Source organism: Taurulus bubalis (assembly GCF_910589615.1).
Source record: "Taurulus bubalis genome assembly, chromosome: 11".
Taxonomy (NCBI): domain Eukaryota; kingdom Metazoa; phylum Chordata; class Actinopteri; order Perciformes; family Cottidae; genus Taurulus; species Taurulus bubalis.
The window spans coordinates 27,735,273-27,758,606 of record NC_136599.1 but is presented as its reverse complement, the minus strand read 5'-3'; the positions used below and the strand labels follow the sequence as shown (position 1 = coordinate 27,758,606).

The following is a 23,334-nucleotide window of genomic DNA, read 5'->3' as shown; positions in this document are numbered from 1 at the left end:
TTTAGAAGTGTATTAACATAATGAATGAATGTTCCCTTCTAATTTTGATGCTTCTTCATCATCCTCATCCTCCATGTCCACCACCAACTCCTGCTCTTCTCAATAAAGTTAATCTCTGCAGCCACAAGATCCTTTGAGACCATACAAATTTGAATGAAACAAATTCCGTGATATTGATATGATGTAAACACAATTTCCTGCATCATATACTTTTCTCAGAACAAAGTGAGAAAATACTTTTTACTTTGGAACCATTTCAGAACTTTGACCTCTGAACTCATCAAACAAGTTATTCAGAAAGCATGTTAGCTGGGGAGCACACATCCCAGCATGCATTGGGGTTCATATTGTCCAGAGGTTCTACTAACATTATAATGGAGGGTCTTTTCCTCTCTTTGGTTGGATCAGTTGAACTCACATCATGTGGTCGTTAGCGGTACATGAGAAGAAGTCTAGAGGTCCAACGTTCAACCTGAACTTGCTTCACTAATGACAACTGAACAAAGGTGGGAACGAGCCTTCCATTTGGAGACACTAAAGCAGAACTAAACATTAGGTTGAACTTGTTTTCACAAGTGTGTCTACTTTCAGCTTGAAGTGTGGATATAAACCTTTCACAATAAAAGGAAATAAAGGACTCTTTAAAGGAGGTGACAATTACTGGATTATGTTGATATACGTTGAATACTTGTTTAAATGCCAGTTTGTAAAAAAAATAATTAAAAAAATAGAATTGTTTATCAAATGCTGCTATATTTGTATTAAAGCCCCACTGACTTTGAGACGAGGGTTCTGGAAGTGTAAACATTCTTTGACAGCACATTGGAGTGTTTCCTCACAGCATGTTCAAACAGATGCATCAACTCAGAGACAACCTAGTCAACGCAGTAGGAAGGAGTGGGGATATGGATTAAATCCTCAATCAATGTTTATGTGATTTTACAATGATAAAGGTATATGGTACATTTTCTGAAAAACAGAATAGAATTTCCAGATGGGCATATTTGTTATTGGCTAACCCAGCAAATGAAATACAGCGTCACATTGATGCCTCAAATATTGCTCTGAAGAAGTCCTGGTTATTAGTTTGTAATATCTCCCATCGCAACCCAAGGTAACTATTATGAATTATAAGAGTAGATAGAGTACACTGTAGAAATGGTTCGGCATTTTATCCGACGGTTGAAAAATGTATCATCGCACGTTTAAACTAAATCAGTATGCAGTAATGCCTCCATGTATCTCATAAGTACATGATATTTTGTACATTTATTCATTATGTATGATCTATGATTCCAAAATTCAACTCTGTTGACATTTCATACCATACCTAACACTCAACTCTATTATTTGTTCTGAAACAAGGTGCTCCACCAACACATGCAGACATGTCAGAGACTTCAGGCAGTAACCTGTTATACACTGGACAGTGAAACAATGCAATGAAAGTGATTTATTCACAAGATTACAAAATTCAAAAATATGTCCAAACAAAACATCACTGACACTGATCAGATAGACATGTTACAATTCAGAGACATTAAAGGTTTACCCCTTTGTGAAAGGATAACAGAAAGTAAAAAAAGAAGGTGTGGATCATTGTGTGCAGCCGTCTGCTGTCATACTCTCTCCAAGGCCTCCAACATGATGATGCTGTTTCCCCTGATCACCTATGACAAAGAGACCAGAGGTATTAACACACTGCACTGAAGACTTCTTGCAGGTTTCACTGTTACATTTAGATCACCTTTACAAGCCACAGAGAACAGCCCCCTGGTATCACCCGGCCCGACTGGGCATGCTGGCTCATCGTTAACGTTCACATGGGAGGAGTTTCAGCCTCCTTTTCCCCCCGTCTCACCTGAAGGAACCGATGCCCTTTGATTCAAAGCCCCCCTGGGGCTGGTTGTACCAACAGCTTACAGTCTTCAGCTAAGGTGGTCGTACCCATTGCTTTAAAGCAGGGGTGTCCCAACTTTTTTCACCGAGGGTCACAAACAGAAAAATATAGGAAAGGTCTGGGCCACTCAGGTGAGGTATATCGCAAAATTAATCAAATGAGGTCAATTATGCTTTTTTATATCTATATTAAAAAAAAATAATCACAGAGGAAACCGGTAGGGAGAGAAGCTGAAGCTGGTTCTTCAGAGATTCATCACTGCATCTCCATCAGTTCTAGTTCAGGCCCTCTTCACTTCTTCTGCATCATCAGGAAGGGAGTCGAGAACAACTTCATTTATTTCACAATGCAGAAAGATCTTGGAAGCGCAGACTGAGTTCTGTCATGAGATGTGATGACAGACACATTTCCCCATTTTAGCAGAAAGGTTGACCTCTGGAAACGCTACTTTGATTTCAGACAGCGTGGGGAAGAGCGCAGCGTTGATGTTACGTAGTTGTGTCTCGGAGACGGAGCGTCACACAGAAAGTGTTCATGTGTCCGTGAGGTTTGGTACCTGCTCTTTGCCTTGCAGGCTCTTGTTCAGTGTGAGATGATAAGATCAACTAGAGAAAAGGTCTGGTGTCACTCAGCTCATGAAGCGGTCCTTCTCTTTCAAAAACTGGTCAGCTCAGCGCTGCAGTAGTTTTATTCCCTGAGGTCAGACTGAGGGAATAAAACCACTGCAGCTCTGAGTTGCACTGGAGCAGCAGCACACCTCAGAGCGAGCGAGGAGGTCCGTGTTCAGCTCCACTTTAAGCTAGCAGACAAGTCTTCGTGCTCTGTGTTATGAAGTCTCGTCTGAGAGGTTTCAGTGCCGCGCTGTGAGCTGAGCGATCTCGTAGCTGTTAGTGGGGCATTTTCTTGTGTTTTGTTCGGACGGCAAAAATACGATTGTTGAGCAAGCAGGCTAGTTGCTGTTTGCTTGACTTTCTCTCCATTATATTTTTAGAATCTGCTGCGGGCCAATAAAAAAGGGGCCGCAGTTGACCCGTAGTTTGGACACCCCTGCTCTAAAGCCATGCAACAGTTAGGCCTGTGGCAGCATTTCTGCTGAAGCCTTCTTCTTGCTAAGACAGGGTGTAAATCTTACGCCGAGTCAGGAGCAGGGAACAATCATTTAACCCATTGATTATTATTTCTTAGTTAACAAAGGCCACCGTCTCTCTCTGTAGCCGCATGAGCTGAAACTGCTTGAAACTGGCAGCTATCAATAGAGAGGGCTATCTGTAGGGGGTCAAGATGTGCTGGGTGAGGTGATTGAGAAGGCAGTGAGTGTCTCTGGTGTTCACTGCAGCCATTTTTTTTTGTAATTAGGACCCAAACAGGCCTTGACTGACAGCAAATGCTTCACTCTATAGTGACACATACTGTAAAAATCATTGTGGTGTTTAGCTTAGAATGTGGACCACCACATTAAATGGCAGAGGTTAGTGTATTACACAGCACGACATGTGATTTTGGACACAGTCAACTATTTATAACTATTTATATAAGAAAAGAAACCAGTCAAGGTACTGACCACCATGCCAATGGTGTTCTGCTGTCCTCCTGGGCCCATCTCCAGAGAGTCGTCCACCACCAGGTTCATGAAGGGGTCGAACCCCCGCAGGATGCCCTGCACGTGTCTGCCTCCATTCAGCTTCACTGAAAGGACACAAGAAGTCCCCGGTTCATCGCTGTTCTTTCTCAAACACTGATATTCCCTGATCCAGTTCAAACTGTTAACCCCTGTAGGGCTGAACAAATAGCTTAACAGTGATTATTTTTGCAATTACGATATACTTTACTTTTCATTGAAAATACATTAAATATGTATGTGATTTTAGCGGGAAAATGCCTCCTTTAGTCTGTAGAACATGACGTTAAAAACATTATGAGAATACATTTCTGGAGCACCCCACTACTGCATTTAGCACAGCTCGCCTTTAACAAGCGGCATGAAGCTGCAGGAAGCCGTAGAGACAGAAACAAACAGAAGGCCTGGACGTCGGCCCGGTTCTACTCACGTGACAGCTTCTTGTCCATGAACCTAGAGGAAACCACAGCGTTAGAGTACAGCTCAGAGACAGAGGCTAGCTAACGTTAGCTCGTTTCCGATAAGAACAATGGCGCTGCTGTGTTTTCTACAACAAAAAGCAGGATTGAAATACACAGCACAGCTTTATTTAAACCAGCTCGACAACTTACTTCTTCAACTCCGGTGGATGTGCTTTGCTCATTTTGTCTTAGTTACTTGAAGCCGACACAGTTGCTCAGATGTTTGCCGCCTCGCAAAACCCACGGAAGATAAACGTGCACGGCAGGACCGGAAGTTCACCAGCAAACCCCCATAGCGGCCATGGTCTTGCTGCTCTTTCTGCACAGCGCCCCCACGAGGCCAGGAGGTGGCCCTGTCGGCCACCGGTGTATCTGGTTCAGTGGAAAGGCTTCTTCTTCTTCTTGTTTTATGGCGGATGACATCCAACAAAAGGTGCATTACCGCTACCTACTGCATTGGAGTGTGGACAGAGTTATCTATCCCCGGTGCCCTAAATCCTTCCACTCAATCCTGTTTCTTTCAGATATTGCGGTACTTTTCCTGGCCCTAAGGTTAATGCATCAGGGTAAATACTTAAAGTACTTTGAATACTTAAGGGGACCACAAGGACATGAAATATAAATCAATAACAAACTACGGTATCATCTACATAGCTGATTTTCTTTTTTAACCAAACACATTTTCTAGAAAATTAAAGATTTGACTCCCTTTAATACTGTAGATATTCTAGGCAGGCAGATCAAACAATTTAATACAAAAATATGTTTGCAACACAGAGAAAGCCTACAGTTTATGTGTCAGTGTATTTTACAGCTTAACATTTGTTTGAAAAAAAATGGACACAAATACTTGATGTCGTGTGAAAAAAACTATTCCCAAAATCAGTTTCAAGAATCCAGACAAAACATTTAATGAGAATTGTTTTAATTATGTTTATCTATAAAGAGCCAGAAACTAATTTAAGAAATACCTTGAAAAAAGAAAAAGGGAGGCATCAAACCTATTAAATCATCGTTTACTTTTTCACAGTAGAACTTTGACAACATTAATGGAAAATCCTGAAAAAATAACCCCAAAACAACCTCATGTTGAACCTTGTTAATTTACCAAAGCTCACCTTTCAAGCCTCCCAGACAAACTGAAGGGCTGCCAGCAGGCTGTCTGCTTGCATAGCTGGGTAATCTCATCCCGGCCTAATGAAGACGTACTGGATAGAACACCCACGACAGCCATTCAAAGTTTGATCCCTCTATGACGATAACTACCACATGTTGGAGCCCTGAAACAGCACAAAACACGTCAACATGTCATACTTTGTGATTTCATTCACACCTTGGGGCAGCAAGTGCTAACACTTTGCAGTCTTGTACCAAAGCAGCACACTTTCTAATACCCTGACAACACGCAACAATGGCATGCCAGAGTTCCCACCAATCTGTGACTAATTATTGCCAAATGTGTAAGAAAAATAACTAAAATACAGCAGAAGACATGTGACCTTACTTAGCAAAAGCACTCCAGATATCTGGTGTAAATATAGACTCTGACAAACGATAACTCTGGCGGTACTGTGCTAGAACGTACCATGACGGCAGACGGCCTGGTTTCCCAAACAGCGCCTTCAGGCTAAGACCATCCTAGCCTCAAGACGTGTTTGGGAAAACAGGTCCTGATGTGTACAAACCGTGGCGTGGATGTTCGATTTCTATGAAAGAACTAGACTGGTATTTTTGCATGTTTTTTATCTACTTGTAAGGCTGTTAAAGGTTTCAATGCATTTCAAGTATGAAAAACAACTGGCAGGGACACCAGAATGCGTGATCCACCACAGTGAATCTTTGGTTTATGTTTACTCAAACAAATCTTTGCTGTAATAAAGCTGAGATTGATTTTAAAGTGTTCATTACTGGATTCTTACACATGGTCTTTTTTGAAAGGCAGCCTCTGCCTAAATGGTCACTGTAATGATTTCACACCAGCTGATTTACAGCTGTAATGCAAAGAATCTAGAACACTGTTGAATATCTTAAAATAACTATGGTATGTTTTAGAATATGGTTGGCAGTGAACTTTGTGTTTTATAGTGAAACGCCTAAATAAAACATGCAAAAAGCCAGGTATGGTCCTTTAACAAGTCATTCTATTCAAACCATGTTATGTTGGGATGGAGAACCTCAAAGCATCTGCGCAGGTCAGTGAACTGGTAAATCAACATGAGCATCATAAGAGATCTCATAATTTTCTAACTCCTCAAGGCAAAAAGGCAATCGCTGACGACATTAAAACTGGATCTCAGGCTTTGCTGGCCTGGTGGGTGTAGCCCTCTGTGATGCTGTCCTCCTCCACCCTGACTCGCAGGTGCTCCTGACAGTGTTCTAGGAAAGAGTCCAGTGCTGAAAAACCCTGCTGGCAAGGCACACAGTGGTACAGCCTCTGCCTCTTCGAGCTCGGCCATTTACAGGTGTCCATCTCGCTTGTGCACACGCTGCACTGTCTCCTCTTCACGGAGGACTGGTGGAGCTCCACGTGCTCCCGGAGCTGCGCCCGCAGAGAGAAAACCTCCGCACAGGAGGGGCATGGGAACTCCCTCTCCAGTTCATCCTCCTCCTCCGTCTCCTCCTCCTCTACTCGGGCCACTTTCCTGGGCCTCCCTGGACCAGCCTTCACAGGCTGGTCTTCGGCTATGATGGGTTTGACTTTATTTGATCCATTTCCTGATAACTCTGAGTCTTTGGTGAAGGTTGAGGCGGTGTGCTGTCTGTAATGTGCCCGAAGTGACAAATGATGCAAGAAGACTTTGCTGCAGACCTGACATGGATACGTGCTTACTCTCCTGCGCTTGATTACGACCGGCCATGGTTCTCTCAGAATGTTTTTCTCTCTGCTGTGCTTCTCTTTTCTGTGCATGTACAGCTTAGAGGTGCTCCTGAAAACCATGTCACAAGAGCGACAGTCCAGAAGCTTTGTTTTGGATTTTGGCATTTTAATTAGATCTCTGTTCACCTTGGTATTCCGCCCTTTCTTGGCTTCCCTACTAGTACTTTCTCCTTTGGTCTTCTGCCCCCGTTCTGCATGGTGAGTCCGCTTGTGGCGTTGCAGCCCAGCCTCTGTGCGGAACGTTGTGGAACAGACCCGGCACACAGCGACAGCTCTGCTGCTGGGCTCTGGGGTGTCGGAGCAATCCGAGCGGGTCGAATCTCCCTCAGAAACTGGCGGAGAATCATCTGGAAGGCTACTTGCATCAACTATATCTGACGGGGATGGTGGTCCACTACAACCAGCGTGCTGATGGTGCAGCAGAGACTGCTTCTGGCTGAAGCCTCTCCCACAAAGGGCACCGGGATCTGAGGTCGTGCATGAGGGGCACGGAGAACCACGATGTGACTCTCCAGGACAACGCTCACACGGGGAAGAGTCAGACTTGCACTTGTGTAGTTGTAGGGACGACTTCAGGGAGAACCCCTGCCCACAGGACCGACACCTATGAGGCTTGGGTAATGCGTGTTTCACTTCCTGGTGACGCAACAGATCTGTGGCATAAGGGAAGCCCTTACCACATTCTGGACACACATGCGTGTCCAGGTGGGGCGGTTGTGGTGTCTGGCTCTGTGCGGGCTGTTTGGGGTCAGCCCGTGCAATGAAGCTGGCCAGCCTCGACAGCGTGTCTGCGGCCGTCTTGGAGCGGCTGAACGACTCCTGGGCCCTGGTGGTGCTCCAGCTGACACCATCCATCCTCCACCGAGCGTCTCTGCAGGAGACAGTACACGTGTGAGTCATTAGCTTGGAAGTCACATATAAACAAGAGCCACAACACAAGGCGACGGGATTCAGCAGCTAACTTTCGCCAACTGTCGGCGGGCTAGCGGTTAGCTCGCCTCTCTTACCCGCTAACTCGCGGCTAGCTGCTCACAGGAGAAACACAGAAGCTCCGTCGCCTCCCAACATGGCAGCGAGAGGACCCCGGAGGGAAGAAGCGAGGCTACTCACTGGGCTGCGTCGTGTTTGCGGACGTTAGCTTGTTGCGAGCTGCACTAACAAGTCATGAACGCAGAAAAATCCGACCCGGACCTCACTCTGAAGCGGGCCCACGGGTTACGCTCGTGTCGCACGTCGCGTTAGCCTCAGGTTTCGGAGCCGAAAACAACGCCGCCATGGCTGCAAAAGTGAAAACGAAGTTTATGCTTCGTTCACGGCGCTTCTCGGAGTTGTCAGCATCACTTCCGGCGTGTCACGTGACCATGTTAAGACCCCGTTGGCGCGTCGACAGGAACGAACACAACATGAAGACAAAGTGAGCCCAGCAGCTCACTGTCGCTGTTTTATGTCTTCATTCACAGCCCAGCGCAGAGGTGTCATATTACAGCTGAGAAACCAAGGCTTTATTGAGTTCAACATCACGTGGTGAGGACAGCATGACCTTCAGATAACAACAGCATGGAGTGAACAATCAGTTGGTGCTCCTGAATGAAAAAACAAACTACTTTAAGGCTAAAGGCATACATTCAACAACAACACACAAAAACATTCAACATGTTTTGGGTCAAACAAGGTTGATGAACACAAGATTATAGCTGGCTGTAAGCAAAAACTGGTCATAAATAAACCATAAATAAGTAGACAACAGTGTTAGGTTTTTCCAGCAATAAAAGGATCCCTTTCACAGACTCAGTACCGTGGTGACCACAGGAGACCAATAATATCAATAATTAGATATTATAAAACAGAATCAATAATTCCTGAATATGAATTAAGACTCGTGCTATTCAATTTGTTGTAGAATACAATCTCCAGGAATCAAGTGCACAGGAAATCTAGATGTTAAACGTGACTACAGTTCACAAAGCATGTGCTTTGAAAATGACAAGAAAAAAAACTTATGGAGGAGAAATCATAGTAGCTCAGGATAATGATTGTCATATCTCTGGAACATACGTTGTGATATAAGTATCACTGGTAATGAAGGTAGATAGTAACACACATATTCACACCCCACACCAAGAATGGCCACAGATTTGTATCTGGCCTAACCTAACCCGAACCGTAGACAAATATAAAACACAAGCATTACTGATAACAAAGCATTTGTCTGCGTTACTGTACACTCTAAAAGACAGGAGGACATTACAGATGCTCAGCACAAAGGCATCTTCATATAATGTGAGCTGCACTGTGTCACAGGATGTCTCATGGGACGCCTTCAGTACTGAACGAGCTTCCACAAGGCATCTCCTCCATTCAAAAACATATCTCCAACCCCATAAACAATTACTAAAGTTACCCTCAACTGAGGATCTCAAACATTGTGGACTACCTCTATGTATATGCAGGTTTTACCGTAACCACAGGTATCTAATGAGATACTTGAGGATTATACCACCATTTACATCTTTATGCAATAAGAAAGGAGTTTGAAAAGGCTCAGGTGAAAACAGACCAGTTGTTACTGATCTCAGTTTGTGCCACAATTTCAAACTAAAAATGTATTCTGTCAAAAATAAAATACAATTTTCAACTATCTCAGTCACTTCCAACATAAAATAATTCAGCAAGGAATTTCAAAGCTACATTAACCAGAAGGTCTCCATCGTTCCTTGTCTATTTAGAGGCAGTCAAATTCTAATTGTACCACTGGTGATATAAATATTATACCCAAAAGCCTCATGGTGGTTGAAGACGCTGAATTATGATAACCAAGGCCAACTGATACAGAATCAGTTTCTCCACTTGTAAAACCAAACCCAACTTGAAGTAAAACATAGTATTTAATATTTGCTACTCTTAGGTCTAATACCTAATACAATTTAGAATATCTGTACTGGTCCCAAATAAGGACTTTTATAAGTTGATTGTACAGTGCAAATTTGGTAACCCTGAACCAAAACATAAGAGACGGTCCATCATATTCATAACAGCTTGACAGTGTCAGACTAAATAGATATTAAAAGAGAAAATAAAGTATTTGCCCAGTTTACATATAGGAGTTTTAAAACAAATACCAAAACATATCTTCAAAACAAGAAAATAGAATCTGTGGATACAATCTTTCACTAAAAGCATCATCCCCTTGGTATCACAGCGTGTTCTTCTGAGTGTACGTTTCACATGAGACAATTAATGTTGCATGACCCAAACCAGTAGAAGTAAACCAAGGTGGCATCTCTGTGGTTATGATACCGTTACAGACCATTGATACAGTGCAGTCCATCCACTGCAAATAGTGTCATATTCACTGAGCTCTGTGGGAGCGCCATTAACCCAAATCCAATGTGACAGTCGCTGGACTTCATTTTCACAAGAGAAGTTTTGTGGCTTTGTCAGTCTCTTCCAGGTCACCTCAAAGTCAACACATGGACACCTGGAGTGTCTGAACACTGGGGGTCCATCCAGTCACAGTCTGGTCTGGTCTTAGTGGGGACTGCGCCTCGGGCCTATCTCTTGTAGTGGCTGGGTGCGTCTGCGAACATGTACTTCAGTCTATAAGCTTCAGCCAGCAGGAGACCCACTTCTTCGTTGCCCCAATGGATTGTGGGAAGGTTCTGCAGTAGCATGAGGAGGCCCTGAAGAGAAACAGACATCTCCATTTACATGGAAACTATTTTGTAAGGCAGTGGTTGATAACAGTTGTTTAACCTGCATTCTCTCTAGCGACCATCAGGGGGCGACTCCTCTGGTTGTATAGAAGTCTATGTTTCATGTGTTAAAGCTGCATTCTCTACACTGACCACCAGGGGGCGACTCCTCTGGTTGTATAGAAGTCTATGCTTCATGTGTTAAAGCTGCATTATCTACACTGACCACCAGGGGGCGACTCCTCTGGTTGTATAGAAGTCTATGCTTCATGTGTTAAAGCTGCATTCTCTCTCCTGACCACCAGGGGGCGACTCCTCTGGTTGTATAGAAGTATATGTTTCATGTGTTAAAGCTGCATTCTCTACACTGACCACCAGGGGGCGACTCCTCTGGTTGTATAGAAGTCTATATAAATGACTCTACTTCTCTTGATCTATTCCCTCAGTAAACATTGTAAACATGAGTTTGTGTCTCAATCTCTAGTTTCAAATCTAACCACTAAAAAGGGGCATTTACATTTTGTAAATCTGAAATCAATAATTGTAATTTGTAATTTTGCTTTTAATATCGAATTTATCACATCCTTTTTCTTTGCTTACATGAACCTGTCTTTACAGTGAGTCTTGTTACCATCCGTTAGTACTTCAATCAATATTTAGTGGTTACGTTCTCAGTGAAGTGTGCGTGACTACAAAGAGGACAGATTCGTACCTGAAAGTCAACCATGGAGAGGATTTCTTTGCGCCACTCGATGAGGAAAGCAGAACAGACATACAGATGGAAGTGGGAGAAACCCTCCGCTTCAGCCTGCAGAAACAAATACTGTATGATTGAGTGGATGAACAAGAGAATTCTAAAGGAGCTTTTTCAGGCAGCAGTTTGTGCTGCTGTTGTATTGGGTTACTTTCTATTGGGAAGGTGGTGTACTCCGCTCTACCTGGTAGGTGTCCCAGAGACGAATAGTGCAGCGAAGCGGCAGCTCCCTCATGAGCAGATTGTTCATCCACCGGAACGCAAACTGCAGATACTCCACCTCATACCTCTTGAAGTGATTGTGAATGTCCTCTGTGGGGGGAGGGAGAGAGAGAGACACACACACAAACACACACACACACACACACACACACACACACACACAATAATAGCTTGTACCTGTAGCCTTCTATCACTTTCTACATGCATACATTTTAAACAAGCCCTAATGCTGCGTTCACACCAAACGCGGCGCGAATTTGCCGTGTTGATCACATGCAAAGTCAATGCACAGACGCGATAGGTTGCGAAAAAGCGGGCGGCGCAAATGACGCATTTGAGGCGGCGCGAATAGCACGTTTGACACAGGACGAATTCGGAAAAAATTGTGTAATTGGTAATTCACCGAGCTGTGTGCGGCTATGGATGATGTTATGAACCCAAACATGACGCCGTTTCATGTCCCGACGTGTTTGGAACTTCCACAACAAGTATAACGCAGAAATAATGGTTATTTATTGGTCGATAGCGGAAATGAAAGCTCTTTTTACGGAGACAAGTAACGGAGATAAGCCACACCCCCAAACGCGGCGCAATAATTCGCGCCGCGTTTGGTGTGAACGCAGCATGAGAGCGGCGTGACACACAACATTCCTGACTCACTGACAAGAGTCCACTTACCATCTATCCTTCTGACCAGCTCCTCCAGAGCTTTCACTTTGTTCTGGATTCCAGGCTGAGCAAAGGTGTAGTTGTCCTGAAAGGATTCAGTAAACATTTTTGCAGCTTTAAACTAGTGTTCATTGAGGGGTGTGTGGTGTGGTGTGGTATGTGGGAGTGAGAGTCTGTATGTGTGTGTGTGCGACCAAACCTGTATTCCATCCAGCAGCTTGCTCATGCACCAGAAGCTGTCAGCTTCGATGTTCCTCTGGGTGTCCAGAGGCAGCGCTGCCACCTCAAAGTTCTCCACATCCTCTGCTGGAGCAACACATAGCACTGAATGAAACAGAAATGGCCTGACTCACACTCCTATTCAGACCTGGGATGTGACGTAGCATCAGCCCGAGCAACAACAGGTACATGAAACAGACCAAAAAGTGTGAAAGGCGAAAACAAAGGCTGACATGAGTCACTTTGGTCCAGTGTCAATAGAACAGGTCTTTATGCGGGACATTTTACAAGAGCAACTTACTGACAAACTCAGAGAGGAAGACCACAAAGAAGGGCGTGACCAGATCATTGATTCCCTGGACGTAACCGCTGGCTGGGTGACGGATGGCCCAGATAAAAAGGATCCGCTCAAACACCTGTGGAAAGAAAGAGAGCAACAAAACAGTTGATTAATGACTGTGGATCAGGGTCGTCCGGCGGTTTGATCCCTGGCTCCGCTAGTCCATGTGTCCTTGGACAAGACACTTAACCCCAAATTGCACCCGTAGTTGTTCCTATGATGTATGAGGTACCTTCATGGTAGCTCCTCCATCAGTGTATGAATGTTAGCTAGGAGTGTCTGATGTTATTTGCCTTGAAGCATTACTGTACATATTATTAAAGATTACTCCATTTAGTGTTGAAGCTGCATAAGTCAGAGATAACAAGGAAGTTAAATTTCTAATATGGGTCAAGGTCCAAAAACAAATGGATCCTACATTTCCACAAATGACATCTTTTAAACTGTCAAATTGGAAGTATCCAGTCCAGTCGACTCTTTTACAGTAGACATGGGTGCACATGTTGTCGTTATGCCGAGTCATCACGCTTTACACATTTAATTAAAACCGTTTACAGCATCATAATGTCTGCTAGTTAGAACCAATGCTCCAACAGCTGACTCGAATTCTGACAGAACAACAACCGTTTCTGCTATTTTCTGGACTTTATGAATCTGACCTCGCTCCGTTCTTCGTCATCTCATTATTACTCGAAGCTCTGGCAAAACTGTCCCTGTAACAGTCATTTCATAATCACATTCATCTTCCAGTGCAGCTGCTCACGGCTTACAGTGAGACTGGAGTACGAGTGGATTGTTCACAACAAACAAATGATAAACAGCTACATCCTCTGCATATGAATGCAGAATCAGAGGATCACATGGAGAGATGAAGAACTCATTCTAAGCTCATGGGGAAGAATATTCTTAGTTTCAGGTGATATAACACAAATAAAAACATAGTTATGAATATCATATTCCATTTCTGATAATACAGTTCCCTAAATCCCGACTCACTTGCAGGTTTAAATGTCTTGATGTTGTGATAAACCTAGAGTGTGATGTATATTGTAATCTGAAAGTTGTTTTGAATTTGTGTGCAGTGAGAGATTTTCACAACATTTTGTGTTCAGAGATCTTGAACTGAAACTCATAACGGCTGAGTGAAATAGATTAAGTGCAAAAATATGTGCGGTATGAATTGTGCTTCAGGCCGGGCATAGTGGAAATCAATGTCTTGAGATTAATGCATCTATTGTATATGCAAATGTATACAACCGGTATTTAATTTAATAACCCATCGTCTGCGTTATGAGTTACAACATCTTCACATGCATAAAACAAAACTGCCCTAATGAGGCTGTGATTAAACCCAGTCCCAGGTTTCTGCTCCATGGACACAAAACCATCACAGTGCCACATTTAAGGACAAGTGAGTTCCTGTTTGCAGCCAGTGTGCTCCTGGGAGGCTGTGATACACATCCACCTGGACCGAAAGAGGGTCCGATCTCATTGGTCTCTGCTTGGCTTGAGTCAAAGCAAAGGTGTGTTTTTTACAATGAAGGCCTGAGGCCTGCACCCCGGTACTACGCCTACCGAGTCTGGCTCTGTGTTTAGGACCCCAACACCACTCACACAGCTGGTTTCCATTTAACGCAGGTTTCTAATCCACGATGAGCATGTGTGAAGGATTTCAGAATTACAAAGCAATGACACCTAAAATCAAGGCTTGAAAACTACACAAATGGTCAGAAAGGGACGTCTGACCTATGAACCGAAAGAAAAGTGCGTGGATCTTTCTTCTCTAATAAAAGACGACAGAGATTAAACCTTTTATTTCCACTCATCATCATCATCATCATCTCATTGGGTCTAAGCAGACTTAACACTCACAAAGTCGACAGAGTAAGAGTGTTAAAGAAACTACAGCCACAAGTCACCATTCATGAGGTTGTTGGTATGGTAAACTATTGAAACCTTATTTCAACCCGTTTGGACACATGGTGCTTTTCTCTGATACGAGAGTCATGATTCTATTGATCCGTCGACATTCCTCTGCACTGCTTGTGTGACGATAAAAGTGGGCCGACTGGCTCCCCCTTCATGAAGCAGCCTCCTGCTCTACAAACCCACGATGCGCTCTTTAGCATTCGGCTCTTACCTCTTGTACGACGGGCTGCTGGAACAAGGGAATCAGAGGGTTGGTTCTTGGAATGTCGATGTGGATCTGACAGGAAGAAACATGATGGAGGTGTTACTTCACTAAATCAAAGCAGATCCATTTGTTAAAGGTAACATTTGCCACTTTTTATGTGTAAGTCCAATCATTGTCGATGGTAAATGCAATACACTCCTCTGTGCTTTATTATACTCGGACCATATTCTCTCTCGTAGTCGCTGGCTCCAATTGATACGGCTGAATATCTGAGTCAAAGCAATTTGCAATATAAGCAAAGAGAACACTTGTTTTGAACTTTATTTACACAATGGAACTTACAACAGGTTCAGAAAGTTCTGTTTTGAGCAGCATCTACAGCTTGCCTTATAGCTCCCCAGGCGAGGAGCCGAGGAATCCATCGGAAACAGCCTGCAGTTCCTCCTACCTCCAACTACTCACTGGCACCCAAATGAAGGCGCTGGATCCAGGAAGTACCAAAGATTTTGCAGCAGAACTCTTTTGGGGTCAATGTACCACACTGAGGAATTCCACTACAGTCACCATCCACACTGACTGGACATCCGCAGTAGTAGTATTACTGTAGTATTACCTGTCTGTACGTGTCTTTATAGTGCTCGTCGGTTCTGGAATGGTAATACTGCTCGATGAAGCCAAAGTATTCTTCTCGCTTCCTCTTCAGCACCAGCTCTCTGCGCTCCTTGTTGGCTGGCAGGTAGCCCTGTCAGAGGAGGAGGGGCTTCAGATAAGATAAGGCTTTTGCTATTATGGGAACATTTCCTACAAAAGAATGCAACAGGCTCACACAGACATGAGGAAGAATGTAACTTGGACTCTGGAACAGGCCTTGAGACCAAATGCTGTGCAACAAGCCAAAATACAGGAAGGTCACGACACTCACAGAGAGAAGCCTCCACGTGATTGGCCGGACTTCTCTTGGTATGCCTGACCAGCTGTGCTTCCGCAGTTCCTCTGTAAGAGCACAGAGCAAGATAAAGACAGTGGATGTGGAGTGTTGGCCTGGAGCCAATATGCCCTCTTATCTAGCTCTCCTACCCAGGTTCGTGTTGGGACTAGCCAGTAGCTGCTTGAATTTGTCCAGCCGGCTCTTCTCCCTCACTGTCATGGGCGGGGCTCCCGACGCATTCTGGTCCGACATGCGGGCCACCAGCGGGATGATGGGGCGAACTGGGAGAGACTGCTGCTTCTGCAGTGTGGAGCGAACTGTAGAGTGTACACAAGAGAAAACACAACATCTAATAATATAGTCATAACAACTTGTGAGACAGTCCACAACCAGTAAATGCAACCAAATGAGACATGATGTTCAACTTAACACAGAGTGAGGCCAAAATAAAATGTGTGTATACATACAGTACACCACATAACAGAGAGCAGCATATTTAAAATACTTCATAGACTTCCATCTCCATGTTAATATGATCCTGGACATACCTTTCAGATGGTAATGCTATCTGTTTTGGGGAGTTTTGATCCATAAACTAGTAGTTTTTTGGAGAATATCTAGGACAGAAGATCTTCCAAGACATTTGACTTCTTCTCTCATTTACTAGGTGTTTGTATTGACTGGAAAACTGTTTCCCAGGATGTGTAGGAACCCTGCTTAAAGATACACTATTAGTGAACAGTACTGTGATTCAATTCAATTCAGTTTGTTTTGTATAGCCCAAAATCACTAATTAGAATTTGCCTCAGAGGGCTTTACAATCTGTACACATGAGATCCTGTCCCAGGACCTCACATCGGATCAGGAAAAACTCCCTAAATAAAGATAGAAAAAACCCTTTCACAGGGAAAACAGGAAGAACCCTTCAGGAGAGCAACAGAGGAGGATCCCTCTCAGGATGGACAGAAGAATAGATGTCATGTGACCAAATGAATAACGTAACGGAGTTACAGCACATTACATGAATGTAGGTGTTCATGTTAGTTATTCATTGTCTGTCACTAGAAACACATTGGTGATCAGAGCATTTGGAGAAACTTTCTCAGCACTGAAATGTTGAGCCGGGCGCATGCTACAGGCCGGATATAATCCCACCTGCAATGTCAACGTCTGTAAGGAGCTTCACTAGGAATCCCCCGATAAGCTCTTAATGCGAAATGGAGCTCTGCAGTGTATTGCCCACATACCTGAGGACGTGTCGAGGTGGAGGTCACTGCTAGACTTGACAACCTTCCCGTTGACGTGCTCGCACTCCTCGTCCTCCTCCCACACATCCTGGAGGTCTTGATGCTCTGTCCCGGGACTGTGGGACAGCCTGGTTTCTGCGTCCCCGACCTGATTCTGCTGCTGCAGAGAGGAAACCCATCAGAACATCTCCTTAAGTCACACCGACGTAATGCCCAAGAACGGCTCAGGGACAAACGGGATTACTTGTAGCTACCTGGTCCTGTGGTGACGAAGAGTGGAGGCCTGATGGAAGGGATGAAGTTTGGGCTGGGGTCCCGAGGAAATCCTCGTCCTCCTCTTCGTCGATGTCCCAGGCGTCATTGGTACTGCGGGCGAACTCGTGGAAGCTAGAGGCCTTTTTAGACTTGAGATTGTTGAACTTGGGCTTTGTGTCTTTGGGATACCTGCAGAGGGACAGATTGAGAGATCAAACAGAAAGAAAGAGAGACAGGCAGAAAAGGGTCTCATTCATATATAGGCAGAGATTTAAGAGACGATATCACCCAAAGGAACTCAAAAAACCTAAACAGCAAATCCAATAAAAATCAAATAGGTTGAACAATGCAAGTCAAACTAGCACATACTGGTGCATGCAATCCACACAAGTTCAAGCACTTGAAGCATGGAACAATGAGCTGCAAAACAAGCTTGAAAATGGGAGACACAAATAACAGACACAAATAAAATGCATCCGTGTGGGTAACGTGACGCCATGCAGTCCGGTGAGGTTCAGCACTTACGTGCGTCGCAACCGTGGGTCGAGAGGAGGATGCTGCGCTCCATAAACTGGCTGTACGCTGTAGGAGATGACATGTGAAGCGCTGTCACCTCTGAATAGACACACATGTAGCCTCCCAGTCTTTCACCCAGCTAATGCTAATAGTCAGCTGATCTACTCATCCATTGAATAATGCTCTTTGTGAATAGCTTGCCCTGGTCTCCTAGTGCATGTATAATGTATATATGGAAATAAATATCAGTGTATTGATGCAATGTTTTGACCTACAAGGTCGTTGTCAAGCATGTGAGCACAAATCAATACAGACAACAAAGGACAACTCAATATATTGTATGTGATACAAATTAATGGGGTATTTTTTGCATTACATATTTATAAAAAGAGAATCTGTGCAATACAGAGGTAATGTGAAAAGAAACAAATCATTAAGTAGTCTCGGTTTGACATATTGAGGTCATAGGGGGGTCAAATAAATGTAATTTTATATGTATTGTTTTCGTAAGAAAGATTTTGAAGTACATCTTCTCATTCACTTATAGATATCCAAAATGTTTCTATATGCAAGTGTTTTCTTTAATGTAATCATATAGATGTAAGCAAAAGCTCATAATGTCAGAATTTTGCACATAATGTAAGAACACCACAAGCGCATAACTTAAGAGTCGTTTTCATGTAGTAAGAATATTTTTTTATGCTATGCAAATAAAGTTATACATTTAACATATAAACTGAAGGGTTTCTATGATTTAAGAAGACAAGGATAGTACTTTGCATTTATATATGTATCTTAATATATTATATACAAATGTTTTGCTTAGTTTCAATGTCATAATTTGATCTTTATGTAATAACTTTCTATATTATTCACAAACTATTATTACATTATGCCCTAATTATTATAATATGAGCTTGTATTACTTCATGAATACATTATGCAGGTGTTACATTGTGAGGCTTCACCCCGTGCTGAGGTCTGCTGCAGCCTGGAGGAGGCTGAGGGACTTCTGGGTGGAGCTCAGACCACAAGGGTCTCCTGCTGGGAGAGTGATGCTATCTGAGAATGGACACATCAGTTTGAGGTTGATGGACTGCTTCAAGTCCGGTTTTGGAGGATCGCTGAAACAGTGTTTTCATTTGGGACGTGTCTCTGTGACGTGCCAGTGTTTTGGATGATTTAGTGAAGCTTGAAACCCAGTGAGGAATATTTTGTGAAGCATAGAGCCATTCTGCCTTCGCTCAGTTCTTCCTTTTGATTAAATAACTAACCCCGTCTCATTTGGATTGTACTGTCTGCAGTGTGTGTGGAACCGAACGAGGGGACAGCTGGCACAGCCCGTGTTCCTCTCCACCCTGTGGTGGCCATTATGTTCAACGGATGAGAGAATCTTCTTCCTCAGCTCAGCTTCTATCTAAACGAACCAAAGCAGACAGCCACGAGTCCCAGGAAGGGATCTGGGCCAGACCCTCTACACTCATTTATTTTTGTAGAAAGCCGCCTCCTCCACCCTAAGCAAACGTTTAGGCTTTTCTAAAAAGGGATTTTAATGCATAAGCAGTCAAACTTCAGTTATAATTGTTATGACATAGCGTGGGATTTAAGGCAAACGGGCATATCTGTGTCTTCATCATAAATCAGATATTAGTTAGTGTCGTAAACAATTCATTATTATTTGACTGTTTGTTGACCGAGGGAAGCTTTTGGGGAAGTGACTGAGGTCTTCTTTTAGATCAGGATTCTGATCACAGATTGGGGAACAAAGGAATTTGTTAATAATGTTTCTTTCTCTTTCACCAGAGTGGTGGTCGAACACCAAGTCTAATATGACGGTTCATCCAAAATGCTGTCTGTCCGGGTTGCAGAAATTTCACTATTGATAAGCACTACATTCAAAGTAGCTCAGAGGCTTTTGTGTGAAAGTCACAGAGCAACAAATATGAGTATTGAGGACTCTCAAATGTGGCTCCCCATGCCTAGCTAACCCATGTCAACCTATTTCACCTCGTTTGCATGAACAAACTGACAGAAAGCCTGGTGGCTGAGAACTGGGCCTGCAGATTCTCTGGTTTATCGGCCTCAGACTTGTTTTATCAGGACAGGCTCGAGGGCAGGGAGCGGGACCTGCGGCTCACTTTCCTGTTTTTACAGCTTTCCACCCACAACAGTTAGAGAGAGATCTGTGTGTGTGTGTGTGTGTGTGTGTGTGTGTCCTTAGAGAGCCTCTCCTCTAGGATTACCCAAACACACTGCACACTCAGAGTCTATAGCATACAGATACTGTAAATAAACATATGTATGAATATCTGTAAATATTTCCTTTTCCACAAGTGTGCAGGGTGAGAAGGACACCTGCAGGTCCTCCGTGTCCACGACAACCCATCACCATGGTGATTGAACAAGCTCTACAAGCTGGGACCTAAATAAAACACGTGGTCCACATGATTCCTCCCACTCCAGAAGGTACTGTTATCGTGTCCCCATACCACACAGTAGTCTGTACATTGTAATACGCGTCCCCTGTAAAACAAAGGCAAACTAGGACCTGGTCAATCACTGTTCTTGTGGTCATCTCATCAAACTGCCACAAAAAGAGGATGTGTTTCATTTAACTTCTTCCCCTATGACTCATCAAACCCCGCTGAGATGCCTAAAGAAGAGATTTGAGGAGGCAGAGCCGGCTCCCTCTCCTAAAGGCTAGCTGACATCGAGGCACCCTGTCCCACAGACCGGGGCAGGTGGCGGGCGCGACCCCTCCACTGCTCGGCGTGAGAGGACCAGCAAAGGTGGTCTCCCTCCATGGAGGCAGTCCTGCAGTAATGTCCCCTCATGGCCCTCCTAGAGACACTTACAGTGACGCTGGACACGTCACGGCCGGCTAAACGACCCGTTCGCCTCCCCATATAAAGCCCACTTAATCATGAGTTCATTCAAGCAACAATGTGACATTAGCGAGTTGTGTTACATAATAGTGAGTGACCGTGCATGTTCTTTCAACATGGAACAGGAGCGCAGGCGGAACGGGAGTCCGCTTCGTTTAGGAGGTTAAAGGAGAGGAACAGAAACCCACCTTCCGGGAACCTTTGCGTTTCTCCTCCAAAAATGTATCCTGTTCTCGGTGGCCATACTCGGATAACACAACCCCCTCAGACCGACACCGACACCGGCTCCCCGCGCCAATAAACCATCGGGAACCCGTTTCCGCGTTTCTCTGGAGCCCTTCAGCCCGGTGGGCCTCTTCTGGTGGGACTGTTCGGAAGTTCAGACGACCGGCAGTTTTGCTATTTGGCTTCCATATGCTATGATGTCTGAAACGGAGCACTGGAAGCCGCCATCTTGGAGCACACCGACCGAAGCGCGTGATTGGCGGGTGAGTCGAGCAGGTGCAGCGAGAGCGGCCAATAGGATGAGGACATGCCGTGACGTCAGGGACGCTTGCTGGTTGGGGCGAAGCTACGCGGGACGCTTGCTGGCCGGGAGGGACCTGTGTTGTTGTTGTGAGGAAGCTTCCGGTCAATGGGAGAGCGCGCGGACATGTTGTCACGTGGTGCCACTCCCACGACAGGCCAACATGGGTTAAACATGGGTTAAACATGGGTTAAACCTCCTGGAAAGTTTGGGATTAATTGATGATTAATCGAAAAAATATCTGAAAACTATTTGTTTATTAAAAATAACTGTTATCTGCAGCCACTGTATTTTGATAGCTATTACATTACATTATATTATTATTACTTTACTAGGTACTGCATTTGAAAAGTAACTTCACTACTAGTTACTTTACTTTCCATTTTTTTAAGCAAATGTCCAAATTAACCGCAAAGATACATGGACAAACATCATGGCCCTTTCATCACTTTATTTTCAATGTTCAATAAAGGGCATCTCTTAGCCTTTCCACATAGTGTATTGTAATTGTAAACATGTAAAACAAAATGGCATATAAAACTCAGCCATTAACTTGAACGAACATTAACCCTGTTCACACTGTCTGACCAAAGAAATATGCCTCACTTTAGAATCCACAAACAACAGGATCCAAGAGGCTGTGTATGGTGGGGACATTCAGGTCAAACAGCATAACACATTGAAAACAGGCTTTTGGAAACATGAGACCCCACTAAACCAAATGTTTAAGAACAAAACCAGCTTGTTATAGGAATCATTGTAGTGGTTTAAGAAAAATAGAAAAATGAATGGCACTTTCCCCCATAAAATAGAAACAGAAATGCACTTAACCCAAAAAATAGAAACTGAAAATGCAATTAAATAAACAGAAAATCCACTTCATCATTGCCTAAATAAACAGAAAGTGCACTATATCCTATGAAGTTTATCATTTTTCTCTATTCCCTAACCCTTCAAAATAGCGATTGTATCGCATGAGTAAAAGCCTCTTTATCTTTTATCCGACAGCCTGTTCCTCCTTGGGGTCAGAACAATACTGCCCAGGCTGAAAGCCTTTCCACAGTGTTGTAACTTGTTTTATTACATGATTTACTCTTATTGTGAAGAGCATGTAAACAGGAAGTGCTTTTACTTTGAAGGCATGAAGTACAGTGATACGTGCTTGTTGACGCTAACTAATATTGATGTTACGTGTGGAAAATATATACATGTCTGGTGCAAGAGCGCGTTCTCAATGCTTTAACAGTTGTAATACTGCAGTTCACCAGTAGAGGGATTCCGTTCATACAGACGTGTCTTGTCCTCATTAGAAGCTCCACGTCATTACAGACAGGTGCACTTGATGGTATTGAGTGTTGTATTGCTTTGCAATATCCTTAATCCTAGGGAACCTGGAGAGAACCTCCCAGGTGGATCCGGGCTCTCCGTCTCCGTCTCCTCCATTCCCCGCTTCCCTCCCTCTACGCACCAGCAGCTACGTCACTCAGATCACTCAGATGGAGTTCTGTGATTGGCTGTTCATCAGGAAGTGTCGTGTGACTCGCGCGCCGCTAAAAGAGAACTTTTCGGACTGGTACACATGTCTTGAGTAACGCAGGAACGCGCGTTACTGAGGTCTAGTAAAGTAGTGTAGTTACAATATTTTGAGTGTAATGCGTGACTTTACTTCGTTACCTATAAAAGTAATTACGTTACTGTAATCCGTTACTTTGTAACTCGTTACCCCCAACACTGCATTTAAGTGCTACTAAAGTGCTACTACGGTGCTGCCTTCCTTATTCAAGGTGTAGTGGAAAAAGATGTGTTTTTAGTTTGCGACGGAAAATGTAGAGACTTTTGCTGTCCTGATGCCAATGAGGAGCTCATTCCACCACTTCACTGGAGAAACCCAGACATCCAGCGGGCTAATCAGCCAGATAGATGATTTAAGCACGGTACTGCCTGACCGTGTTCATTTGGTAGTTATTAATAAGCTATACACACCATTCCTCTCCATTCGAACCCCTGTTTCTTATTATATGCTGCATCTAGATCCTCTGTCCACACGAGGGCAGACAAAGACATTTTCTTCTACAATGGCGAATCTTTGG

General features: G+C 43.9%; 3 protein-coding genes across 3 annotated transcripts; all 3 read right to left on the bottom strand.

The window, feature by feature from the left end:
* Window positions 1-1,440: 1,440 nt before the first annotated feature.
* Window positions 1,441-4,264, bottom strand: snrpg (small nuclear ribonucleoprotein polypeptide G). The gene is made up of 4 exons (XM_079226353.1): window positions 4,130-4,264; window positions 3,949-3,971; window positions 3,462-3,586; window positions 1,441-1,670 (listed from the first exon to the last, which is right to left on the bottom strand). The coding sequence occupies exons 1-4, from the start codon at window positions 4,159-4,161 to the stop codon at window positions 1,620-1,622; spliced, it is 231 nt and encodes a 76-aa protein (XP_079082479.1). The 5' UTR covers window positions 4,162-4,264; the 3' UTR covers window positions 1,441-1,619.
* A 1,411-nt stretch (window positions 4,265-5,675) lies between these two features.
* Window positions 5,676-7,712, bottom strand: LOC306743120 (uncharacterized protein; the record flags this gene model as incomplete). The annotated part of the gene is made up of 1 exon (XM_079225603.1): window positions 5,676-7,712. One exon carries the CDS (start codon window positions 7,710-7,712, stop codon window positions 6,273-6,275), a length of 1,440 nt encoding a protein of 479 aa, XP_079081729.1. The 3' UTR covers window positions 5,676-6,272.
* Window positions 7,713-10,408: 2,696 nt separating this feature from the next.
* Window positions 10,409-20,962, bottom strand: tbc1d22b (TBC1 domain family, member 22B; the record flags this gene model as incomplete). Its single annotated transcript, XM_079225563.1, has 14 exons — window positions 10,409-10,537; window positions 11,262-11,357; window positions 11,488-11,615; window positions 12,204-12,279; window positions 12,394-12,500; window positions 12,715-12,829; window positions 14,894-14,959; window positions 15,501-15,629; window positions 15,810-15,880; window positions 15,965-16,132; window positions 17,063-17,222; window positions 17,317-17,506; window positions 17,843-17,899; window positions 20,907-20,962. 14 exons carry the CDS (start codon window positions 20,960-20,962, stop codon window positions 10,409-10,411), a joined length of 1,548 nt encoding a protein of 515 aa, XP_079081689.1.
* Window positions 20,963-23,334: the final 2,372 nt, after the last annotated feature.